The following is a 25574-nucleotide window of genomic DNA, read 5'->3' as shown; positions in this document are numbered from 1 at the left end:
TATTTAAAAAAAAAATCCCTAGCTACACTTGTAAACATAGCATCATGTATAAACTTACGGAATCCCTATGTTGTATACCTGAAACCAATGTGATACTGTGTGTCAACTAGTCAACTATATTCAAGAAAAAACTTTTTTTTGAAAATTCTATTATTAAAATACTAATCTGTCCTGGTTGAAACTTATCTATAAAAAATATTATGCTAACAGCCCTTAGAGAAGAGCATTAGAAGTTCTTTTGTGGTCCTGATTCCGCTTCAATTTTGGAAAAACCTTAACTCCTCTGGGCAGCAGTTTTCTGCTTTGTTAAAAAAAAGTCAGGACAGGGAGGAGGAAAGGAGGGAAAAAGGAAAAGAAACTGGGGCGAATCATCTTGGAAGTCCTTTGCCACTCAGAATTTTCTTGATTCTATTAAAAAAAGAATTTGCCTTTAATACACAGAGGTCTGCAAAGCAGAATGATAATGACAGCTATCATGTGCTGGGGGTTTAGTATGTACGTAGTGATATACTATATGAAAAGAATTACATGGGCTCTCATTTAACAAATGAATTTTCAACTATTATTCTACTGTTTGATTTTTAACAGTGGACACAATTCTCAATTACCCTAAGAGAAATGGCTGAGGAGATGGGAAAAATTTATGAAAATACATATCAAAATGAGACTTAAAAACAGAACTTTTTGACAGTCTGCTGTATCGGAGGCCCATGATAACATGCTACTGTTCCACAGGACAAAGTAAAAATATTTGTCCCAACCTGACTAAACTGACAGCTACAATGTCTTCTCTTCAAAAGGTAGAATTTCAGGATTAAGCTAATTCTCTTTCTAAATTCAGGCACAAACCGGACGTACCTCAAAACAAAACAAAACAAAAAACAAACAAACAAACAAAAAACGAAAAAGCAGATGCCAATAAAATATAAGGATAATTCAAAACTAATCTTTAGGCAGGCATAAATGATCATTTGACTGTAGGAAAACATTTCCTGCACATTGGCCTATATTTACTATTAACATCAAGCTAATTAAAAAAATTAAATATACTAGGGAAATAATATATAAAAATCACATTTTTAAAAGTGAGAGTTGAACTCAGTAATGCCTCGGGAAAACTAATGCAAAACTTTAATGAGTTTTATATCAAGAATTGTACTTTTTATAAAATATTTGCCACATTTTACTTAAGTCCTTCTATTATTTGTAGTCCATTTCTTTTCAGTTGGTATTAAATACATCTTTTTTTTTTTTTTGACTGGTGAAGTACCACCTTGATGAAGCCAGCTTCCAAAGCTAAGGTTAAGTCAACTCACGATAATAAATCCCTCTATTACAAGTTAACAGTCAACTCCCTCAATTGTGGCTTAAAAAAAATATTTTGAAGCACCTCAACTTCAAACAACTGGCCTCAGAAATGGCATAGGATATACTGAGTACAAAGATCACAATTTGATCTCTGTGTTTTTTTTAAAAATACTAATATCCAAGTGATTATAACCACACAAAAAGCTACAGAGTTTGAGATAACAACAACAAAAAAATCAAGCATCTTTTATCATTATGTATAATCTGCCATAACCACACAGAAAGGGGAAATTCTATTCCACTTTTCTATCTTCCCATGGGAGCATTCAAATGTGCACTCCTAAGTTGAAAAACATACCTCCAACTAGTAAAATATTCTATGATAGCACATTAGATAGATGCCCTGGGAAACGGTAAAGTCAATTTCTTTAAAATTGATCCAGGACGTAAAACAATAAACAAAGAACACATAGCAGAGTATATAATAAGTACTAATAAGTAATAATAAGCATATAGTAAGTACTGAGTAAATTAGATATTATTGATATATTTATCATCCTTTAGTGCACTGAAGAATAATTACTCATATGGTGGCCTCAGAAAAGTGAATCTACCTCCCCAAAATTCTGATGTTTTTGAAAAAGGTCAAATTCTAATTAAATCTGTGATAGTTTTACTAATACACATTAAATATTAAGCTAGTTGTAATATACTGACATTTTCTGGTTAGCTGATAGCTTCAGAATTCTGTATTATTTTAGTTATATGCAAACCAAAAATAAACCAATAGAAAAATTATATGAAAATCCTCTCAAAGTAGGAAAAATATTTTCTATAGCAGTATAAGGTTCTATTTTTTCCAAGAAATAGCAATGATTAAAAAAGAACCCATTTCTGTATAACAAATATAAATGTACCCATCTACCCAATAGGTAGCACAAGAAACATCTATAAATAGCACAAGAAAACACAGATAAATCTCAACAGACTGAGCCAAAAGAGTGAGGTATTTCAGAGAAGGTATTTATCATCAGAACAGTATGGTTTCTTATATTTAAGATCTATTTATTATTTATTTTTACAAATAGCAAAGTCCCTCCATTTTTTTTCCAGCTTAATGTACATGGATATAAAAAGCTACTGATTTCACTCCACCTCCCATCCCAACCCAAGTGGGATAACAGGAAGTTGTGAAGTCAGAGCAGCCTCCTGATGCCAACGTGGTTTCGTCTTTACCTCGGACTTAACTCTGGCACTCTCATCAGTCATCCTCTTGCTGATTTCTTTTCTGTCAAAAGAAACCATGATACATTAAATTAGCACATTCTAGTTGGGATATTTGTTCAGCCAAGATCACTTTTTCTGTCAGCAAGTATAATTTTCTAGAGCCCTTGGCAATAGATATGGTCAAAAATCATCATGGAGAAACATGTCTTAACTAATTCATCAGATAAGTTTATCACTTTGGTTGCTAGGCACATGATCCTCAGGTACTTGAATACTTCTCTTTCTTCCATTTGTGCAAACGTTCCCACATAGCAAAACACATAAGAGTACAAATATACACATTCCCCTTGAGTAATACGGCTCAGAGCTGGATCTTCTCTTAGCTCTGTAACCGTATACAGACTTTCTTCAAAAGCACAAGTATTGTGAAAATTATTCAAAAAGCATAAATATCATAAAACAGATTTTCTATCATTCTAAGCAATAAATTATTCCTACAGCTTACTTTATATATTTCATTACAGAATGACCTAACCAAGTAAAATCTAGGTAGTATATGGGTACAATGAAATTTTACAAAGTCAATTTGAAAACAAAGGTGTACACATATGTGTACTAAGTACACATATACTTTACCAGTTTAAGAAAATCTATGAGTTTGTGAGCATCCTCCCCAGTAGACAGGTCTACAAAGTCCTTCGGAAGTCGGTAACTCAAATAGGGACTGGGTTGAACTGTCACTTCACTGTTTGTGCAACGGAAAGCTGGAGAATCCTTTACAAAGAAAAAAAGGGAAAGGCTGTGAGGAATTATCTTTTTAAGTCTATTCTTCAAAGTGAAAAAGATACTAGTATAACAATTTCAAATTCATGTTCCCTTCTGTAGTAGGTAAGGAAGGAAATAAGATTCTGAAGTAAAAGAAACACCAAAATTTTAAGACTGTTTCCACATGTTCACTAGAAAATAAATACACAGTATCTGAAAACAGTGCCCTCATGGAGAGCTTCGGTCAATCCCTAAATGCTACCAGCCACTATTCACTGCGATTTGGTTATGGGTTCCTTAGTCCTTGAATGGACTGGAGGCCTATGGCCAGTTCTCTCGGTCAGAGAGCTTTATCAATATTAGCATTTTCTACAGGTGCACAGTGGGGAAGTACTACCCTGGAGAATAAAGTTAATAGTGAGAGCAAGCAAGTGCTATGAATTCCTAACACTTTTGTGCTTCTCTTAGTCATTTAACTTACATATTTGTGTATCTCTCTTAGCACCTATGGAAAACTGCAAATTTCAGTATCCTAATGAACAAGTCTTCATATTCTTCAATGTACTTGCTTAGAGTCTTGCATTTTATATTTACATGTTGCCTTGTGCCAAAAAGGATTTCAGAGACAGAAGGCCTTGGGTTTGGACTTCATGGGTGGCAGGTATCTAGGTGAGGGATGGATGGTGTCCAGCAGATGGAGACAGGCCAGGAACTTGAGTGGAACAGGACCGTAGAGCCCTAGAAAGCAGGCCATATCTTATGACAGACCAGTCATCGGACAAATACTTAGGAAACACCCACTTTGCGCTGACCTTGTCCTAGGTGTAGGAGATACACTGGTAAACCAGTCTGGCAGACAGCCAATAAATAAGCAAATAAATACAACAGCAAGATCATTTCAGATAGTGAGAGGTGTTCTAAAAACACAACAACAGGGTGCTATGATAAGAGGCCACTTCACAGGGGTGGTCAGGTAACACCTTGCTAAGGATGGAAGATGTGGACCAAAAAGTACGATGAAAGAGCCCTGGGAGGTCTGGGAACTCAGGCAGGGACCGGGCACAGCTTGGAAAGCAGTGGGCACAACCAGGGCAAAGATCCCGAGGCAGGGCTTTGTAGCTGTGAGAATGAGAAGAAAAGCCAGGTCTCCGTGGAGGGGAGTAAGGACGGTGAGACAGGCAGGACACGACTCTGGGAAAAAGGCAGGAGCTTGCTCCTGTTTTCCTGTCAGCCCCTGACCTCCAATATAATGTTGTTTAAATTAAAAAGAAAGAAAGGATTTGGATCACAGAGTGAATTTTGTACAAACTGTTTCTATCCACTGTGTCCCTCATATTTAAAAATAACCCTGTGCTGAATAATTTACACTCTCTTTCCTTGACATTCAGATTTAATGGCCTCCAACTCTAAGATGCCAGCACGAAGACAATTCTTTCAGCCATTAATTCAACAAAAATCAACTGTGCCTGAATTGTGCTAAGCCACACCAATCTGTGGAGAACATGAGAGATACTCCCACCCCCGCAACTTACAGTGTGGGGCAAGCACAACACAACAGGGCAAGAGCCCTGACAGGGAAAATAGCCATCTGAGCCAGATCTAGAAAAACAAGGCCAGAAAGGGCCCAGACAGAGTAATGATGAAAAGAAGTATTTCAGAGCTAAGACAAAAGATCCTCACACTGAAAGCAAGGCAGCAGCAAGAAACCCAGGAAGAGAGTGTGGATCATGGAAACCAGGGGAAAATGTGCGGTGAAAACATGGAAGAGGGTAACGCATTCAAATGTTGCTGTGCATCGTTCCCTGGCCCTCGCAGCCAGCAGGTAGAGCCCCCGCCTGTGGAGAGGCAGGGGCGGAGGCCAACCGCACGGGAGGAGGGGTGCACAGGTATAGAGAGGCAGCAGGCAGGAGAGGCAAAGTGAGGAGACCGGCTGTGAGCAGTTACAAAACCACAGGTCACCTGCTAGCATGAGGGAAGCCAGTAGGAAAATACTTGTACATATGATTACAGAACCACGCCTGGACAATATAAACTGCAGGGGTAAGAATGGCAATTTCCAGGTGGTAGGATTTCAAGTCTTGCCTTGTTCTAATTCCCTGGTTTTTTAAATGTGTTTAAAAAAACCCTGCTTTTTAAAATACATTAAAAAACACAAAGATGGGATGCCTGGGTGGCTCAGTGGGTTAAGCCGCTGCTTTCGGCTCAGGTCATGATCTCAGGGTCCTTGGATCGAGTCCCGCATCGGGCTCTCTGCTCAGCAGGGAGCCTGCTTCCTCCTCTCTCTCTCTGCCTGCCTCTCTGCCTACTTGTGATCTCTCTCTGTCAAATAAATAAATAAAATCTTTAAAAAAAAAACAACAAAAAAAAACACAAAGATAACGCATATATAGTAAAATCATTTATTTTAACACATTTATGAGTATGTATCCAAGCATGTTATGTGTACAAAATATGATATAGAAAATATAAACCGTGGTTCTCAACATGGACTGTGGGTACTTCAGAATGTTCTTCAACAGCAGGTATGTATTACTTTCATAAGCAGAAAACGGTAACACAAAGGTGTTGTTCAAAGAAAGTTTGGCTGCGAAGATGAGACAATTGCTGGCTGAAGACATGAGGTTGAAGAAGTTTGTCTCGTTTGGACAGAAGATAAGTGAACACAGACAGGGCGGGTGGACAAGAAGAGAACGGGAAACATGACGGAGTGAGTGGCAACACGAGTACCACAAGAGATGGTAAGGAATAGCTGAGCAGGTGGAACTGTTAGACTAAGGAGGAGGGACAGAGGGACGCTCAGAGGTCTGAGGACAATTACACAAAGTCAGTTTGCACTAGAAACTCCTCTTCCTATGAAGGAGGATGTGGAATCATCTGCTGAGGGGCAGAAAGGGAGGATGGTGGGCGGTCTAAAGGGTTCCACAGGGGTATGGAAGGCCACCATGGGTGGAAGAGAAAGCTGGTGAGGGAAACACTGCAGTAAGGTCCCCCTGATGGGGACTATGACTATGACAAGAACGCAGGCTGGGCACCTGCAGTTTTCCTCTCTCAGGGGTCAGAAGCCTGGAGCTAGGATCAGAGCCAACATAGAAATGACCCAGGGTCAAGATTCTTTCAGGTGAATCAGGTACACACTCTTTTTGGTCACCTCCATGATTGAGTACCTATTAGTAAATCTGTTTTGATGCCTAAAGAACAAAGGAGCAATTATTTAATGGATTACAAGGTTTCCTGTAATCCTTTTTTAACCTCTTACCTGCTCCAGAGTGTCTCCTTCACTAAAATCACCTTTTAAGTTTCGTCCAGATATCAGTTCTTCCCAAGTAAACAGCAGTGAATCAGTTACTTCACCAAACGGGTTGAAATCAATCAGCCACACCTTTCCCTAGAGTACAGACAGAGAATTAGTAAGCACGAAATAAAAACAAACACAAGTTTGTCATCTGTCTTATCGAAAAGATCATCTTCATATTGTTTTTACCCAAATAATAATATTAAAAATCCTGTAATTTATTTCAAAAGACAGTTCCTCCAGGTCCCAGCTGAGAAAGGATCACTTGTCTAAAGAAATGCAGAGAAGGGGGGCATCTGAGTGTCTCAGTGGGTTAAAGCCTCTGCCTTCGGCTCAGGTCATGATCCCAGGGTCCTGGGATCGAGCCCGGCATCGGGCTCTCTGCTCAGTGGGGAGCCTGCTTCCTCCTCTCTCTCTGCCTGCCTCTCTGCCTACTTGTGATCTGTCTGTCAAATAAATAAATTAATTAAAAAAAAAAAAAAAGAAAGAAAGAAAAGAAATGCAGAGAAGGGACCTAGGAAAGAAAAGCCCTGACAAAGGCAGATATGCCAACTCCTGCCTAAAATCACACAATACTAAGTCAAAAATCCAAGCAGGAGAAAGGACAAGCTCACAGAATGGTTTCACCAAAATACTATGACTGGAATGCTTTCAAGGGTGTCTGCAATCATCTTGCCTGAGGAAGCTAGGCAGGGAAGAACCAGCAGATCTGAGAACACCTTCCTTACCCCTGAGAGGCTGCTGCAAAAGGGGCACTTAAAACACACACACACACACACACACACACACACACACACACAGGAAAAATGTAGGGAAATTCTGTTATCTTCAGTCTTCATGTAATATTTGCTTTGTATGACAGAGTTTGTGGCACATGAAGGGGAAATGAAAAATAACAATCTTTAAAAGCAATTTCTATCTTCTGTTTTGAGTACTGGTGGGCAATGTGAAAGGTTCTAGATGCGGAGAAAGAATACTTCTATCCTAGTTATTCTGAGTTTGATTAGAATCAGGTGCATCTTAGTATTATAAAGCAGCAGAGCACTGATATAACAGACCTGGGGAATCTGTGTAATTGTGCCAAGAGATTAAAGCCACATTTGATCACAGAGATGTATTTGGCATTTAGTAAATGTTTCCTTGAAACTTTTATCTTTGATTTTTTCCTCACTGAAACATTCATATACTGGCACCATTTTGCTGTTGATAATTTTTTTGGTAAATATGTAATCATGTCTTGATCAGATGTGCATGCATAAAATTATATCCACCTAAGGAACTAGACTGCTGAGCTGGCATTATTAATCTCTAGCACTGCTTCTCATCTGGGTTCAAAGAAAATTTTAAGAAAGATGAAGCATCTTATTAGGACTAGCTTCAAACATCAGAAACATCTAGCAAGTAGCCAAAAACCATTACAGGAAGTTTGGACCACATATTTTTTTTATAAGTTTCCTATTATATACTAATACCCTCTTGCTCCCACCAGCCCCCCAGCCCAGGAGAAAGCCTGTATCTCTTTCTTGCCACCTGAGCTGTTTTCTCACACAGGTTCCAAAACCACTTGTTCAATGTTCAAGTGAAATAATGTTAGCTATTAATCAACTTCTTTGTGTGACATTAGCTTTGTTTTGGGGTGGTTAGTAAGATGTCTTTAACACACTGTATATTACTCTAACAAAATAGGTATTTTCTAACCCCCAAATTCTTTCTACTTGAGTTTTCATAACCAATAAAACCACCCCTTTATTAAAAGGGTGGGGGGGATACTTGTTAGTACAGGAATATTGAGCTCTATAAACTAAAAATATGTCATACTATAAAAAACAAGCAAAACTAAAACATCAGCTGGCAGAGTTTGTTCAGAAGGCATCCTCTAGTTTACTAAAGGAAAAAGAAACCAGCTGTAATCAGGCATGAAACTATCAAGATGACACTATCAAGGATTTTATAGCTCTAACATGTTTTTTATGTAACTCCTGAGGCACAAGACATCCTGAGAAAGTCCGTTTTTAGGCAATCCATCAGGTAAGAGTGGTCACACTGACCTTCCTGGTATCTACCAACTAACCACCCCGCTACCTGCCCAAAGAAATCTCTATGCACCAAACATTACCAGGCATTGAAGCATAAAGACCAATAACACAAAATCTATTCCTTCAAAGAGCTCGGGCCAAGACACACACACACACATACACCCCCTGCCTGATGCAGTTTGTAAACGCCTAGAAATAAGCTATGTGTTCATAGATAGGAAAATGGCTAAACAAACTACATAGTATATTCTCAAAATAAAATACTACACCACTGTATGAAAGTAGAAAGCTCTCCAAAAATACAGTGTTTTAAACAAATGTATATAAAGCAAGGTACAGAGCATACATATATCACTTGCTAACTCTTGTGTATGAAAGATGGAAAAAAGGTAAGTATATTGCTTGTTTCTGCAAGCAAATACTGGAAGGATATATAAAAAACTAATAAAAGCGTACTTGTAGGAGGTATAGAGGAACAGAGGTAAGAAAAGCAAGACTTTCTATATGTATTTTCACACTGATTTAATTTTTGAGCAATGTGAAGATATTCTCAACTAAAAAGTTTAAAGCTCAGTAGGTTTTACAGAGCGATGTTTGCTAGGGTGCAGGGAGGGTCATCAGGAAATCTGGGGGAGTGATAGGAGTTCTACATGTTCACTGTAATAGTGGTTATACAACTGGATGTATTTGTCAAAACTCATATAACTGTACCCTAAAAAGGATTAATTTTACTCTGTGTAAGTTATTTCTCAAAAACTCTAACAAAAAAATTCAGTAGTTTTAAATGATTGAAAATACAGGGACGCCTGGGTGGCTCAGTCAGTTGGGTGCCTGGCTCTTGATTTCAGCTCATGTTGGGATCCCAGGGTCATGGAATTGGGCCCCCCTTCTGGCCCTGCACTCAGCACACAAAATATAAAGAACCCAAATACCTATCACTCAGTTTCAACAATTATCTTGTTGAGCCCCACAGCCAATCTTATTACATCTATATCCATCCATTCCCCCCAAATCTGTATTGTTTTGAAGGTCTCTTCAGACACCATTTCATTCACAATCTATAAAAAGATTTTCACAATTATTATTACCAAGCTTAATCTAACAAACATCTACAGAATGTCACACATTAGTTGTAATTTTTCAAACACACACAGAACAGACGCAAAAAAGTGACCAAGTTGCAAAGCCAATCTCAACAATATCAAAGATTCACGATCAGACATTTTTAGTCCTTACAACAAAAATTAGTAACAAAACAACAGCCATCACTAAAATAATAAGGAGACTACAATAATTTTCCAAGTCTCTGAAGTAGTTATTCTAAATTCTAGTTATGAGCTATCATCACTTAAGGAGCTCCTTAAGATACATATACCAAGGCCTCATCCCAGACCTACTGAATGTGTGGGCCATCTCTGACATATGTGATTGTTAGAATCTATCAACACTGAGTCAACTTGCCCAGCTTCTGTAAGAAAATAGACACATCAGAATATCGCCAAATTCAGACTTCAGTTCCACCGCATAGGAGAGACCACCATAAAGACTTAGTTTTCTGCAAAAGTCATAAAACCAAATTTCCGCAAAGTGCCTAACAAAACAGTGATACAAGTGTCACTGAGTATATGCAAATGTGTTCTACATCACGGTTTAAATCTCTTCTCAGAAACTGTTGGCATGTTTCTACTGGTATGTTTCTCACTTTTAAAAACATACAACTTCTTTCAGTTCTGTTAGATCATAGCAGTAATTATTTCTCTACACGTCCAACTTCACTTATATAACTCTTTCACCAAATTACACATTTGCACTGACCTGCCAGCAATAGTGAATCTAAGCAGATATGGACATTTTCCAGGGAAATACTGACAGACCTAAGTAAATTCCAAATTTTTAAATGCCATTAATATAACTGCATTAAAATATAGTTACTTCAGTTTTAATATCTATAAAATGAGAATAACACATACCTCACAGGGTTATATGGGTAACCTGAGTTAAATATAAATAAAGTTCTTCTGAGGGTCGCCTGGGTGGCTCAGTGGGTTAAGCCGCTGCCTTCGGCTCAGGTCATGATCTCAGGGTCCTGGGATCGAGCCAGCATCAGGCTTCCTGCTCAGCAGGGAGCCTGCTTCCCCCTCTCTCTCTCTCTGCCTGCCTCTCTGCCTACTTGTGATCTCTCTCTCTATCTATCTCTCTCTGTCAAATAAATAAATAAAATCTTTAAAAAAAAAGTTTTTCTGAGCTACACATTAGGGTAATAAGCCAGGTTTATTCATTCACTAATTGGTTGCTTTGATCCCACTTATGACCAGCCAATTCCCTGGAATGGTTAAGTCTCGAAGATAAGCTCCTTGCAGGTCAGGAAATCATCTTGTTGGAAGCTTTTTGTTAGAAGCATGGCATCTGACAGTACAGGCTCTCTATAAATGTTAGCTGTGTGAGTGACTGAGCGGCCAGTGTCTATCAGTCAGAAGCAGATCTGGGACTAGAGCCTGGGCTCCTGTTGATCAGCCCTGGTTTCTATCCATTCCATCACACCAGCTTCCTGTCCTTTCTCTAACCTTTGTTTCCACTAAATTTAAAGTACAAAGTAACATCCCTCTTCCTTACCACATCTCAATTTGTAACTCGTCTTTCTAACTCTTAGCAGACACTCTCACCCTTGAAGACATAGAGGTGAAAACAGAGTAAGTGCATCTTTTGGCTAAATAGAGGCAAGTCAACAGTTAACAGGTATTTTGGGACATGACCATATGGGCCAGACCTTTTGTCCAAAAAAATGATTCAAAGGTATCGTAAGCATCACAACAGTGGAGCTGCTTGAGCTTGGAGAGGGAATGAGAAATGTGCGGGTAACATTTGGAAAACATATGGTCACATACTCGGGAAACACACCTGCTGTCTTCCCAACAGCTTAGTCAATAAGCACTAATCACAGGACGTTTAGTGACCCAGATTTTTTTTTTAAAGACTGCATGTCTTGATAATAAAACCTCTGCTATAGGATTAAATGAAGTCAAGTTTTTGTTCTCTTTTTCATTATATAGTTTCCAACACTTTTAAGATTTAAAGAATAAGCAAATCCTCATCTTCAGTCTAAAGATAAAAGTGATCCCAATCATGCTAAGGATCTTTTAGTTGATTAAAAATAATGACCCAAATATTAAAAGACAAACTCCTGGCCACACTTACATGTGCCAACTGAACTATTTTAAGCAGGCCTAGAACCCCAACAAAAGTGGAAAGCAGGACATCAAGTAGCCATTTAGTCGTCTGTTAAATTAATAAATCCTAATCCACAAAACTATTGAAAATATGTGTTCCAATGTTAAGTATATGTTAAGGGAGACTCTTGACCACTGTGACTTTCAAACACCTTAGCTGGTTTGAGAAAGTATTTTTTGAGCAGCGGGCCCCTACATAATGGCTACACACTCCGGAAGACGAGCCCTGATTTTAAAGCGTATCAGATAGTTGTTACTTACCCTACTGTCTCTATATATATCGAACACAACTGTAAAGCAGAAAAAACTCAAAGTTAACAATGAACTACTATTTTCATGATCTAAGTCTCCTTTTGAAAATTAAAATGAATCTTATTATTCATTACTCAAATAGCAGGATATAAGTACCTTGAGAACTTCATGCTTCTAAATCTCAAAATTTTTTAAGATAATAAGATAGCCTACAATGTTTTATTACATGATTTTGTTTTCCTTTACTCTACTCTTGGCCATAATCCTTTATACAGTTGATCCTTAAGCAAGGCGGGGGCTGGGGGTGCTGACTTCCCCGCAGAATTGGAAAACTCATGCTTAAGATTTTACTTCCCTGAAACTTAACTACTAACAGCCCACTGTTGACCTGAATCCTTACCCATAACATAAACAATTAACATGTATTTTGTGTATTATATACTGTATTAAAGGTAGAGAAAATATTAGTAAAGTTGTAAGGAAAATATACCTACAGCCCCACACTGCATGTATTAGGAAAAAAATCCACATTTAAGTGGACCCATGCAGTTCAAACCTGGGTTAATCAAAAGTTAATTGTATTTAAAACTTCAAACCAAACACATCATCCCAACAAATTCACCATAATAAACAAATAACATGTACTAATGACAAAGACATCAATCACTTAATTCATTTGATGAGGAATGACTTCAGTAAAATCTGTAGTAAGAAAGCATAAAATCTAGCTATGGTTATGGCATGATCATCTTTTTTAAAATCAAATTTGCCACAGAACCCAGGTTTGGCAAGAAGAAATCAGAACAGATTTTAGAATGCAGGAAAACTCTTTCATATACAATATACTTTCTTAAAAGCAAGTCACAAATGTTTACCTTGTAACTGGTACTATCTGATCATTCAAATAAAAAAATCTAGAAAGATGTATCAGTCAACTAGCTAATTCAGTCTGAGTAACACAAGCATTTTGCTCTCTGTAGACAGACCCTCTGAGATGAATAATAAAACGTCTAAAATGACAAAAGAAGTATCTGCCTTGGTATTAAAAAGTGACTGATTAAAATAAGATAAAATTAACACACCAACCATCAGATACAGTAATACAGCAAAATGGTTAAAATACAGTGTTTTAAATCCAGTTCTAATATCTGCACCACCAGGGTGCCTGGGTGGCTCAGTCGGTTAATCATTTGCCTTTGGCTCAGGGCATGATCTCAGGGTCCTAGGATTAAGCCCCATACCTGGCTCCTGCTCAGCGGGGAGGCTGTTTCTACCTCTGCCCCTCCCCTCACTGGTGCATTGTCTCTCAAATAAATAAATAAATTCTTTAAAAAAAAAAATCTGCACCACCATGAAATAATGTTCAGTAACATTATGTACTTCATTTCACTGAGTCAATAAAAAATACTCACAGTCTTCATCCAAGAATTTGTACTGTAGGTGTTTCTTGAAAAAGTCTTGTATGCATCTGCAAATCTCTTCCTTTTGTTTAGAAATATGATCATAGTACTGTGTATAGTCCCTTTGAGAAATACCTGACAAGAAAGTATTTTATATCCATTATTATATAACATTCTTTTCAAAAACATCAAAATGTAATTTAAACATTTTTTGAGAGAACCATTTTGAGAGAACCATTAAAGTAGATCAGAAGACCAATCAGATGAGTATTGCATAATACATGATTCAGCATTTTATACAGGTAAAAAACTTAGTAAATTATCCATTCATATGGATAGATATCCTAGGTTCCATATTGTCATGCATTCTTATTTTAGAAAGTTATTTTTATTTAGTATAATAAAGAGCTCAGTCATAAATATATTTACAATGTAAAAAAATGAAAGAAGCAATTTTAAACCTATACACATACACAATTGCTTCTTGATTTTTTTTTCCAACGAACTTTCTACAAAATGGTATTCTTTTCCACTCTTCTTTGGGAAACTTAAAATATTCCCAATGTCTTCCAATTCATATTGTATTTCACAGAAACAGGCTATTTTTCCTGTTCACACATGCTACAATGCCTTTCACAAGCCTGATGTTTCAAGCCATGGAAAAGTAAACATTCCTTTCTTCAGAATGACTTGCTGATTTTATTCCAGACACACTAAAGGGATTACTGTAAAAACTCCCTCAATTTGCTCTAGGCTTAGGAAAGTTTTCTACTTTGAAAGAAGGGTTTCCACCCAATTTCTGCATCAATGACAATATGACTTCTTTAGCTCTGCTTATGTTGCACCTTCTTCCAGAAATACCTAACAATATGATCAATTCAAACACCCCAAATTTCTTTCAGGTAAATTAATAGAACGTCACATTCACTAAACAGTGCTCATGTGGGGCACATGGGTGGCTCAGTCAGTTAAGCTCCTGACTCTTGGTTTCAGCTCAAGTCATGATCTCAGGGTTGTAGGCCTGAGCTGTGTGGAGCCTGGATAAGATTGTCTCTCTTTCCCTCTCTAAAAAAAATAATAATAATAGACAATTTTTAAAAACTTTTAAATTTAAAAAAATTTTTAAAAATAGTGATGTGATTTTATTCAAATCACACTTTTCTTGGTCAAAGATAAGTTTTACTGCATGGAAAACATGCAAAGACAAAAAGAGCAGATTATCTTCAATACTTGAGTATATCACAGCAAACAAAATAATAATCTGAGAGGAAGAAAATGGGTGGCTTTTTAAGTAATGCACTTATTTGTCTACATACTTCCTCTTGCTAGAATAATAAACACTGCTCTAATAATAGAAACAAAGATCCCAAAACTTGACTTTTTATGATGCTTAAAATAAGTAGTGTGTTGCTAGTAATACTTAGGAAAGTCCCAAAGAGAAAGCAGGTAACATGGTATGTAGCTTAAATTGGGAATGGCCAAGACCATCACTTTCATCTCCAGAATCCAGACATGATTAATGGACAAGATACTTCTCTGTGGAAACTGAATATGGCCTCAGGAGCACTATCCATAGAGAATTTCAGAGAGTCACTACTAATTGGCTAGAGGTAGCATCTGAGATAAAAACTGATTACTACCCTCTCCTAATTATTAGAAATTCACTTCCATCAAAAGCTTGTCTTCTTGGAGCAACTGGCTGGCTGTTGGAGGAGCATGTGACTCTTGATCTCAGGGTCATGAGTTTGAGCCCCATGTTGGGTGTAGAGATTACTAAAAATAAATAAACTTCAGGGATGCCTCGCTGGCTCAGTTGGTGGAGCACATGACCTCAGGGTTGTGATCTCGGGGTTGTGAGTTCAAGCCCCCCCGTGTGGTGTAGAGTTTACTTAAAAAAAAAAAAAAAGAAGTAAAAGTAAAACATAAATTTAGAAAGAAAAAAAAAAATCTTGTCTTCTTTTAATGTGTAAAAAAACTCACCAATAAGTTTGTTTTCCTTGACAAAACATCGGAACTCAGCCCCAGGAATTAATTCACACCACTTTCGAAGAACAAGCTGTAGAGAGAGGAAAAATGTAACACAACCATGTAACAAAGGAATGTTTACTGGTCTAACAGATAATTTTATGCCAAGAGTATGTTTTAATAATTGCCATTATCAAATAGTTTGGAAGAAAAAGCATCATAAACCATTCTTATCATGAGATATAGAGAACAAATTGATTAGTCCAATTAGTGGCAGAAACACTGTTAAAATTCTTTATGACAAAAAGTACTTTTGTCATTTATTCATCACTTTAAGAGCTGACATAATATATAAACCCAAGGATGAAGTTGAATCCTATCATCATTGCATACAGTTGCCCTCTAATTATTTGTTCTTCACCCCTTTAAGTATATTTTAAAACAAACAAAAAAGGATATCCTAGTTATCTACCTTCTTCGCACTATTGTGTAATACTCTGATCAAAGTATTATAATTTATCACTAAAAATCACTATAACCCTCAATACTTTTGCCTCCACTTTAAAGTAAAACAATTCTGTTACTGGCTCAAGTCATAAATGGGTTCCACTACTATAATTAATATATACAAATTCTCATATACTACTGAATTGCTGCAATTTTATAAATACTATAGTTGACAGATGTACACTTCTGAGTCTGTTTTTAAAATGTTCTTTGGCGAAAACCAGTCCTACTCTTCCAAGTATTAACTGTAATATGTGGCCAGCCTCCCTTAGACTGGCATACACTTCTTTGCCCTTTAAGGCCTAAGAGATGGAACTTAAATCACACTAAGCCCCATTCCTCGAATAACCTCCAGTGGCCTCAGTATCCTCCCTTCCCATACCCTGTGCTCCAAGTTTCTTGTATCTAACATTCCATAGTATGCACATATATACCAAGTTATACACGGCAATAATCTGAACAAGTCTCTCTACCCTCCTAACTAGCAACTCAGAAAGGGCAAGGAACTAGGTCTCAATTCATCTTTATGTTCCCAGCACAAGTATATAATACCTACCAAATGCTTAAAAAATGTTACTAAGTAAAGTTGTCAATATATAAGATACACAGCCACTAAAAATCCTGATATAAAAAATATTTAATGAGCTGGAAAAATAAACCATAAATGAAAGAAAATGGTATGCAAAGTATTTTATGAAGAGAGTATATATATACACACAAACACATATATACACTTATCTCAGGAAAGGGCAGTTAAATGCCAAAATGCTAATACTGAGGATACATCCGGGCGATATGTTCCTCTCATCTTCTTATACTTTTTAATTTTTGATAGTATATTGCTTTTCTTAAAAAAACTAAACTTACATCCTTAAAATATGCCTAAGATTTAAATGCACTGATTTCAATTTTCATTATTATAAGCTCTTAGTCAAGATTTATATGTGCTGTATTTTTTAAAAAGAACCTAATTATTGGGCGCCTGGGTGGCTCAGTGGGTTAAGCCGCTGCCTTTGGCTCAGGTCATGATCTCAGGGTCCTGGGGTCGAGTCCTGCATCGGGCTCTCTGCTCAGCAGGGAGCCTGCTTCCTCCTCTCTCTCTCTCTGCCTGCCTCTATGCCTACTTGTGATCTCTGTCAAATAAATAAATAAAATCTTAAAAAAAAAAAAGAACCTAATTATTAAATGAAGAACTAAAAAACTAAAAATGTACACAGCTGTCATCTATTAAAAGCTAATACTGACAAATACAGTTCTTTAGGGCTACAATAATTTTTATTTAAGCAACAAAGAAATAAGCAGTTATTGTAAACTAACATTCATTTTTTTGGATAATCTGCATAATCTTTATTAAAATAATGTTTTGGACAGGTAACACATACACTGTATAGGTGACTGAAAAAACACGTAAGGGTAAAATGTGAATTCTCCCCCCGACTCCATCTAGTCCCTCTGTTCTCCCCCTCAGAGGTAACTCAATTACTCATATAGCTTTCCAGATATAATCTAGAAATAAATGAGCATGGAATACATGTATGTATCTTCTTAAATACACACAGAAGGAATACACCATATATAGGATTCTGCTTGCAACTTTTTTCATTTTAATTATTCTAAGTATATCACTTTCCTGAGCTTTTAAAACTTAGTTTTAAACCCTATGTACTACTACCATGATGATGGCACATTTCCAAGAAAGCAATAAAAGAGCAAACTGTTGGTGAAATCAATCTTGGGGATAGAAGATGACATCTCAAACAAAGATTATGCCTCAGGGCAAGCCTCCAGAAATCATCTTTGTCATTTTGTGTTTTCCAGCACCAAATGATAAGACACAGCAGGGATTTAATAGATGTGTTTTCAGTGAGACAAAATATATGAATATAATATATACATATAAAGAATGTTATAAAAATCTTTAACGATTAGGAATATGCTCATACTATATGCTGTTAAGTAAAAAACAAAAACAAAAAACAAAACAAAAAAAACCCTTCACAACTGGTATGTAACTCAATTTTAAGTGATAAAAGATCCAGTTTGGTGGCCTAATAAATAGTAAATTAACTGTTCTACAAACATGGTAAAATCACAGAAGATATACCAATACATATTCAGCACACTAAAAATTTCTTGATATAGTGAGTCAGTCTGCAAGTTTTGAAAGTGTGTGTATACAAAGGTGACAAAGCAAACAATGAATTTTTTTTTTTTTAATGAAGAATTTTTTTAAAGACTACTGGACTAATTCTAATTAATGTTACAAATCCAAAAATGCAAGTGGTTTGCAATTATGAAGCAAGATGACCACTCTCTTCAACAAAGTATGAGCTGTCAAAGTTTTCAAAAGTGTTACATTTTGACAATCCAAGTGCAAGAAGAACCAAGAGTAATGATAAGGAACAGCCTATCAGGGATGTAGCTGAAACCTGGAATCAAGATTTAAAAGAAAAGTATTCACTCATAACAATTGATGAGTAGTTATTTGAGTCCAAGAATACTGCCCATTTCAGGGAGAGGTATTTGGTGGGGGGGTAGTATGTAACCTTCAAACTAGGAAAAGTGGAATACAAATTTGGGTTTGCTATGTTTGAATTCTTACTGCTATTTCTAAAAATGTTTTCCACTATCCTTTTGATCTAACTTCTATATGTAATTTATAAAATAAGTGAACAATGTAAAAAAATAAAAAGGTCTACTGAGCCTAAATGGTAAAATGGTGGTTATTTTTCTTCATATACCGGGTTAAAAAGCTTACCCAGCTTAAGCCAGATGATGGATGTAAAGTATTTGTTTCATTAAAAAATATATATATTCTATAGTATGTATACACTGTGTCTTGTCTAAGTGTTAAATATTTATTTATACAGATATTTTTCATAAATTTAAAAAATTCAGTGGCTCCAGGTTCCCAGAAAAATTGATTCAAAAAATTTTATTCATTCTGCTTAAGAACAGATAGCAATTTCCAACACATCTTCATCTAGGATTATCAATTTCAAGATTTAAAAAAGTAAATCCTTACCTCATATTCTATACAAGGATCTGGAGAATCATCAGTACAATGAATAAATCTTTAAGAGAAAAAAAGGCAATTGAGTATCTTTTTTGGGTGCCAGCTTAGGTACACACATTTACTTATATTCAGTGTGATACATGTAAGGTTTTACTAAAAGAATCCAGTAACAGGAGGCTAATTCAAACCCAATGAACATTTATTAAGTACTATTCAACATCAGATGATAGGTGAGGAGCCCAAAAAGGTATTTCACTAGTCCTCCAAACCACCACATAATCTACAATTGTCTTCATTTTTCTGTCAAAAAACAAAGAAACTTAGATCCAGAAATGACCAAATTTAATGACCAAGACAGGGCTAAAACTCAGGTTGTCTAAATACAGATTCCAAATGAAGGCAGGATGGCGCTGCTGTTCTATAATTCTCATTGCCTTCTTTATGGCTAAAGCAAAAGTCTACTTCTCGGCTGACATTATCTCCACCATCCAAAGCCACACAAAATTAACCCAATCTTTATCCTGCACGCTGTTTAAAAAAATATTTGCTAGAACTACTCATCCCTTCATTAAGCAAACTATTTCCGTCTCTAAAAATCCTCCATTTCATGAACAATTTTTCATATATTTTCTAAATGCCTTTGTTAAATACCTCCCTATAAGGACTGGCTAGGCACCAGAAATGCTAAATGGCCTAAGTCCCTTGTTCTTTAGGAGAAAGTTAGTCTGGTGGGCAAAGCCTCACAAGCAAAGAAATTAAAAATACTGATAGCAAAAATAAAAATACTCTGATAGCACAAAGGAAAAACCAATTAGCTCTCTGTTGTGTGAGGGGGAGGGGAGGCGGTAGTCAAGAAGGCCTTGTTCAACAGGAAGGGAAGCGTCCATATTAAGGCAAAGGGAAGCATGCACTAGAGCAGGAAGGGAAATGAGAACTGTCACGCAGTGCACAGAGAACAACTGCGCTCGCGCTGACCGAGTGGAGTGCACAAGGAGAACCGCGGAAAGATGAGGTTAGACCTCATGCACTGTTGTGGGGAACAGTAAGCTGGGGCAGCTGCTGTGGAGAACTGTACGAAGCTTCCTCAAAACAGTAAAAGTAGAACTACCATGGTATCCAGTAATTCCACTATTGGGTATTTGCCCAAAGAAAACAAAAACACTAATTCGAAAAGATTTATGCACTCCTATGTGTATTGTAGCATTATTTATTAGCAGCCAAGATACGGAAGCAGCCTAAGTGTCCATCGATAGATGAATGGATAAAGAAGATATGGGGTGTGTGGGCGCCTGGGTGGCTCAGTGGGTTAAGCCACTGCCTTTGGCTCAGGTCATGATCTCAGGGTCCTGGGATCGAGTCCCACATCGGGCTCTCTGCTCAGCAGGGGGCCTGCTTCCCTTCCTCTATATCTGCCTGCCTCTGTCTACTTGTGTTCTGTCAAATAAATAAATAAAATTAAAAAAAAAAAGAAGATATGGGGTGTGTTAAACAAACAAAAAGCAGAAACAGACTCATATTTTAAGAAATAGACTCATAAACACAGAGAACAAACTGGTGGCTGCCAGAAGGGAGGGGGATGGGGGGAATGAACAAATAACGGTGAAATGGGGTGGGAGATACAGGTTTCCAGTTACAGAATGAGTAAGTCATGGGGAGAAAAGACACAGCATGGGCAATCTAATCAGCGGCACTGGAAAAGGGCTGTATGGGGACAGATGGCAGGTAACCTGTGGTGAGCATACCATAAAATATAGACTTGTTAAATCACTATGTTTTACACCCAAAACTAATATAACATTTGTATCAACTATAATCCAATTTAAAAAAAAAAAGAAAGATGACAATGGAGAGAAATTCTGGATAAAAAGGAGTATCCAGATTGTGAAGAGTCTTGTTTGTCTCTCTAGGGAGGTTGTACTATATTATATAGATAATGGGGAGCTAAGTCTCTAAGCATGTGAGGGCTTCAGGACTACCACTGTGGTAAAGGTACTGGACAGCTGGGCTGGCAGTGCGGAGGGGGCGGGGAGAGTGGCAAGTAGGGAGGCAGAGAGACTAGTTAGAAGGCTCAGTCCAATAACCCTGGGGAGAGATAAGGGTCTACCTGCTGCAGTGGGAGGCCGGGAGGAGGAAAGCACTCTAAAAAGATATTCAGGAGTCAAAGTCTATTTAACATTGCCTGGCACCTGCTGAAAGTGAGGGGTGAGGGAGAAAGAGAGCGGGATGACTGGCTGGACAGTGATGAGAATGCCATTCGCTGAGACTGAGAGAAAAGCAGGTGACAGGGGTGAGAGAAAGATAGGAGAGAATAATGTTTGTATGTGGAGCACTGGAAACATCCTGAGAACCACACAGAGATGTGTAGGAAGCAACCAGGAAAAACATAACTGAAAGAGAGGGAGGAGTTGTAGAAAATTATCTGGAGGTAATCACATAGGTATAAGGGCTAAAGTCCAGAAAGTAAATAGAAGCGATCACCTCAGGCAGATGACAGAAACTTGGGAGAACAGCGAAAATTAAAGAGTAAGTAAAACTTGCAATCGAGAGACATTTTTATTAAAAAGAAAAACCCACATAAAGAAAATAAAAAATACTTCTGAAGATCACTTAAGCAATTTACAAGTAAAACTGAGTTTGAAAAGCTTTTCAATTCCCCTGAATATTTGATTAGGTTGGAATTCTCTGTAATCATTTGTAATTTATACTAGAAACAATAGCAACTCCAATTAGGTTGGTTGGCTGAGATTCTCAGACAAAACCCTTTATTTCTACTAACAACTGGGCATGGGCAGATATAATCTGAAATACAAAGTACACCCAATGTGCTTTGTTGAAAAGCAATGGGGTTTTCTCTGTATTAATGAAGAGGCACTAATAATCCTATGAGAAAGTGCTATTAATATTAATGTTTACCACAGGAGGATACCAAGGCTCTGAAAGGTGAGAGATCAAATAAGTGGTAGGGAGGGCACTAAACCAGCAAGGACAGAGGTTCTAGAGTTGCTGCTGGGGCACCTGGGTGGGTCAGTTGGTCAGTTAAGCGTCCAACTCTTGATTTCAGCTCAGGTCATGATCTCAGGGTTATGAGATCGAGCCCCACGTTCAGTGTGGAGTCCACTGCTCTCTCTCACCCTCTGCCCCACCCCGCCCTTGTGCACGAGAGCTCCCTCTCAAAAAAAAAAAGAGCTGCTGTTAAAGCTCTTGAATTTTAGCCAAAAAACCAAAACACCATAAATACCAGATGCATCTAAAAAAAAATCCTTGATCATCTTTAATAGTTCCACATAATAAATTTTTCATTTCAAAAGATTCCAGGCTTTTATTCCTAGTTTAACAGTCTAAGCCTTTTGATTAGTAAAAAAATGCTATTTTATGAATTCTATTACAAAAATTTCTTTTTGTCCTTAAAACATATATAATTTTATTCCAACTTTTAATTTTGAGGAATTAAAAAATACATAAAAGTACAAAGTGTACATGTATTGCCTTTGTAGGAAACCAATTCAAGTTTACTTTAAAAGTTAATATTTTACATTTTATAACATATACAAATATGGAATTACTATGTTATACACCTAAAACTAATATAACATTATGCCAATTAAACCTCAATAGGAAAAAAAGGTAACATTTTGGCTTCCAACTAACCAACAATTCATTATCGATGATAAAACTGAACTATCTTTTCTTAATTTAAATGTATCTAAAACATACATGGAGATGGAAGTAGGGAAATGACAAAGGAATTTGATTAAGTAAAATAATGGCATTATCTTAGTGGTAAGTATAGTACCATTCTCACTCTTGAAATGTGATTTTTTTTTTAAGGTTTTATTTATTTATTTGACAGAGAGCACAAGCAGGGGAGGGAGGGCGGGCATATGAGAGAGTGAGAAGGAGAAAGAGGCTCCCTGTTGAGCAGAGAGCCTGATGTGGGGCTGGATCCCAGGACCCCAGGATCATGACCTGAGCCAAAGGCAGATGCTTAACTGACTGAGCCACCCAAGTGCCCCTTGAAATGTGATTTAATCATGTGGGTGCCATAGTTTTTAGAAATCAGATAACAGAGGATAGAATACTGTTATTACTCTATAAAGAACAAGGTGGATTAAGATCCTATATCTAACTATTTTTAAAATACTACAGGAAACCCAATCAACACAATTCCAAAACACAGATCTTCGTTATATAATGTTTTTAATGTTTTGATATTCTTACAAATACTGATTTCAGCCCTTGATTAATCCTCATATTGCTACTTTAAAACAAGTGTGTTTTAATGCATATTTGCATTCCCCCATCCTATAACATCTATTTTTTTAAGTGTTGATTGGTTTAACATTTAATGTTATTTTAAAAGCCTGGTTAGTTTCAGAAAGCAGAAGTGAGAATGTCTGTGCTATGTGAGATTATTGTATAAGGCTTTTTCTTATTAAGATGATTAACCAGATGGCCCAGTACAGTTCCTGCAAGAGAAGTACAGAGCCAGCTAGTTAAGTCCAAATGTAAAGGTCAATAATAGCATTTTCAAGAGCTTAGCTGAAATACTGCAAAGAACGCTGTGTGTACTTAGATTCCATTTACATTCTGGAGGAGGTAGATTTAAAAAGCAAAAATAAGATAATTAGGGTACTAACAACCCTGGAATTTTTACAATCCTTAAATATAAATTAATGGACCTAAAATTTGTACTAAAAGTCTCAATTTGAGTTTAATTAATTAAAATACTTCCTTTATATTATCTTTGAAACTTCCGTTATTTTAAATTCATACAGCTCTACTTCCTCCTCTAGTCCACTGTCTCACCTTGACACACGATGTGCTGTTTTCTCACAGATCTTGTTATTTCTACATGAGCACCTATTTGGTGTGGCTCATTTCTCTGGGGGTCCCCCGGGGCCTGGGTTGTGGAGTCTTCCCAGAACACTTTGCATTTGCATCTTCTAGGCACCTCAAGGGTAAAAATGCCTGGAGGACTGACTTTTAGATTAATTTCTTAGTTAATGGGAGATCTCTAACAGGCAGGTGGTTCAAATTCTGTTTTTCAAAGTTCATGAGACACAGGCCTGAGGTTTCAAACTTTTAAACCAAAAAGCCAAAGCCCAAGAATTTTCAATCCTGCTTCCCTGTCTCTGTGCTAATGGATGAATTTTTTTCTTGTTCATCCTTTACTGAAAATGCAAAATGGTCTCTTTTCCAAATCTTCACTTTATTTTGGCTTAAAGCTTAGCCTCTAGTCCCATAAAGGGATTAAAAGTTATGTCCCTTATCGGTTCTGATAATGACCCCTAAAAGACTTCACCACACCCTCTGACTTTCTATCCTCTTCACATCTCTTGCAACTGGGATTTGCCTTTTGTTTCTCCTGAATTCAGCTATGCACTTAAATTTTTGTTATAGCTAATATTTTACCGAACATTTCTAGATAATTTGTAACAAAAGATTTTTCAGGTTATCTTGCTTACTACTTAGCTAAAACCAGAAATTAACAATCAGTTTCTTAAAGTTCTTTTACAATTAGAAATTAGAACATTCTGAATCTCATTTAAACATCCCTGCCAACCTGAACAGTCTAACTATAATTAGTACTTACTAACCATTTTCATGTACACTTAGGAACTTATTTTGTGTGTGTGTGTTTGTGTGTGTGTGTTTTTAAATCCCACTTCTTAATTTATTTTCCTGGGTAAGTATTTTATAACTTGGAAGATTTCTTTGACTGAAATTTTCAACAAGGTAACAACAGAAAGTAGTACTAAATCTAAGTCACTGCTTTACAATCTGGATGGAAAGGAGGCTCCTATACTGAATTATAGTTCCTCTAGCTACCCATTAAAATGCCAATTATACACAAATGTTATTAAATGATGAATGCTACATTATCTACAGCGGGAATCACAAACTAAAAAAAATTCTCAGGTACAAAAATAATAAAGATTTTATTTTGGGGAAAAAAACAACAAAACCCCAAAGTCTATTCTGATAAAAGCTACTATGAAATTAAAACAGTGCATTTTTAAAACATTTTGAAATTAGCCAGTTAATAGGAATTTTTGAAAGTAATGTTCCAGATCCAAATCTTTAAAAAGAGAAGAAAGGGGAAAAAAAAGTCTTAGCCCAAAACTGTAAGCATGGATCATTGGCAGGCAGAAGGGTCATCTTATTTCTTTCATGTCTACTCAAGGTCCTGCCCAAATCACTCCCTCAATTTCAACAAGACTGCACTCACTACCTGTCAGTCCCGAGGGCTTAGCATAAATAGGCCTATTCGTTATGCCCTAAACATGTCTTAATATTGACATACTTTTTTCTGTGAACTTCATAACTGCGATCAACAAGTTTTTATCATGTGGTTCCAAATATTTCACACATCAAAAGAGAACAAATGTAACACACTCAATGATTAGGACGTGGGTTTGTGGAGCAGAGGGGAGCACCCTCAGGAAAATATGGCTGTACTCTAGTATACAGAAGAGGCAGAATGTGTCCCATGCTTTGTTACAAGTAAAGGAGAAAAGGACCAGAAAAGGATGCATGTGCTTGCACTATGCTGAGTTGTGCTACAATTCAGAACTACAC

The 25574-nt window shown here is 36.9% G+C and overlaps 1 protein-coding gene across 3 annotated transcripts in view; it reads right to left on the bottom strand.

Moving 5' to 3' along the window:
• Positions 1-2349: 2349 nt before the first annotated feature.
• The window catches only part of CDC123 (cell division cycle 123), a 55847-nt gene continuing 32622 nt past the window's right edge, over positions 2350-25574 (bottom strand). For 2 of the 3 annotated variants that reach the window (XM_032349404.1, XM_032349405.1), the window contains 7 exons: positions 19005-19053; positions 15488-15563; positions 13520-13642; positions 12117-12145; positions 6557-6685; positions 3172-3309; positions 2350-2596 (listed from right to left, as the gene is read on the bottom strand). In XM_032349404.1, the coding sequence (XP_032205295.1) occupies positions 2570-2596; positions 3172-3309; positions 6557-6685; positions 12117-12145; positions 13520-13642; positions 15488-15563; positions 19005-19053 (571 nt within the window). In that variant the 3' untranslated portion in view covers positions 2350-2569. Of the gene's footprint in view, positions 2597-3171; positions 3310-3894; positions 4039-6556; positions 6686-12116; positions 12146-13519; positions 13643-15487; positions 15564-19004; positions 19054-25574 lie in introns of those variants that run through there. The other variant, XR_004287126.1, reaches the window with a different exon arrangement.

This window comes from Mustela erminea, chromosome 6 (genome assembly GCF_009829155.1).
Source record: "Mustela erminea isolate mMusErm1 chromosome 6, mMusErm1.Pri, whole genome shotgun sequence".
In the NCBI taxonomy this organism is placed as follows: Eukaryota; Metazoa; Chordata; class Mammalia; order Carnivora; family Mustelidae; genus Mustela; species Mustela erminea.
The sequence above is the reverse complement of the archived record's forward strand: the minus strand, read 5'-3'. Positions and strand labels throughout refer to the sequence as shown.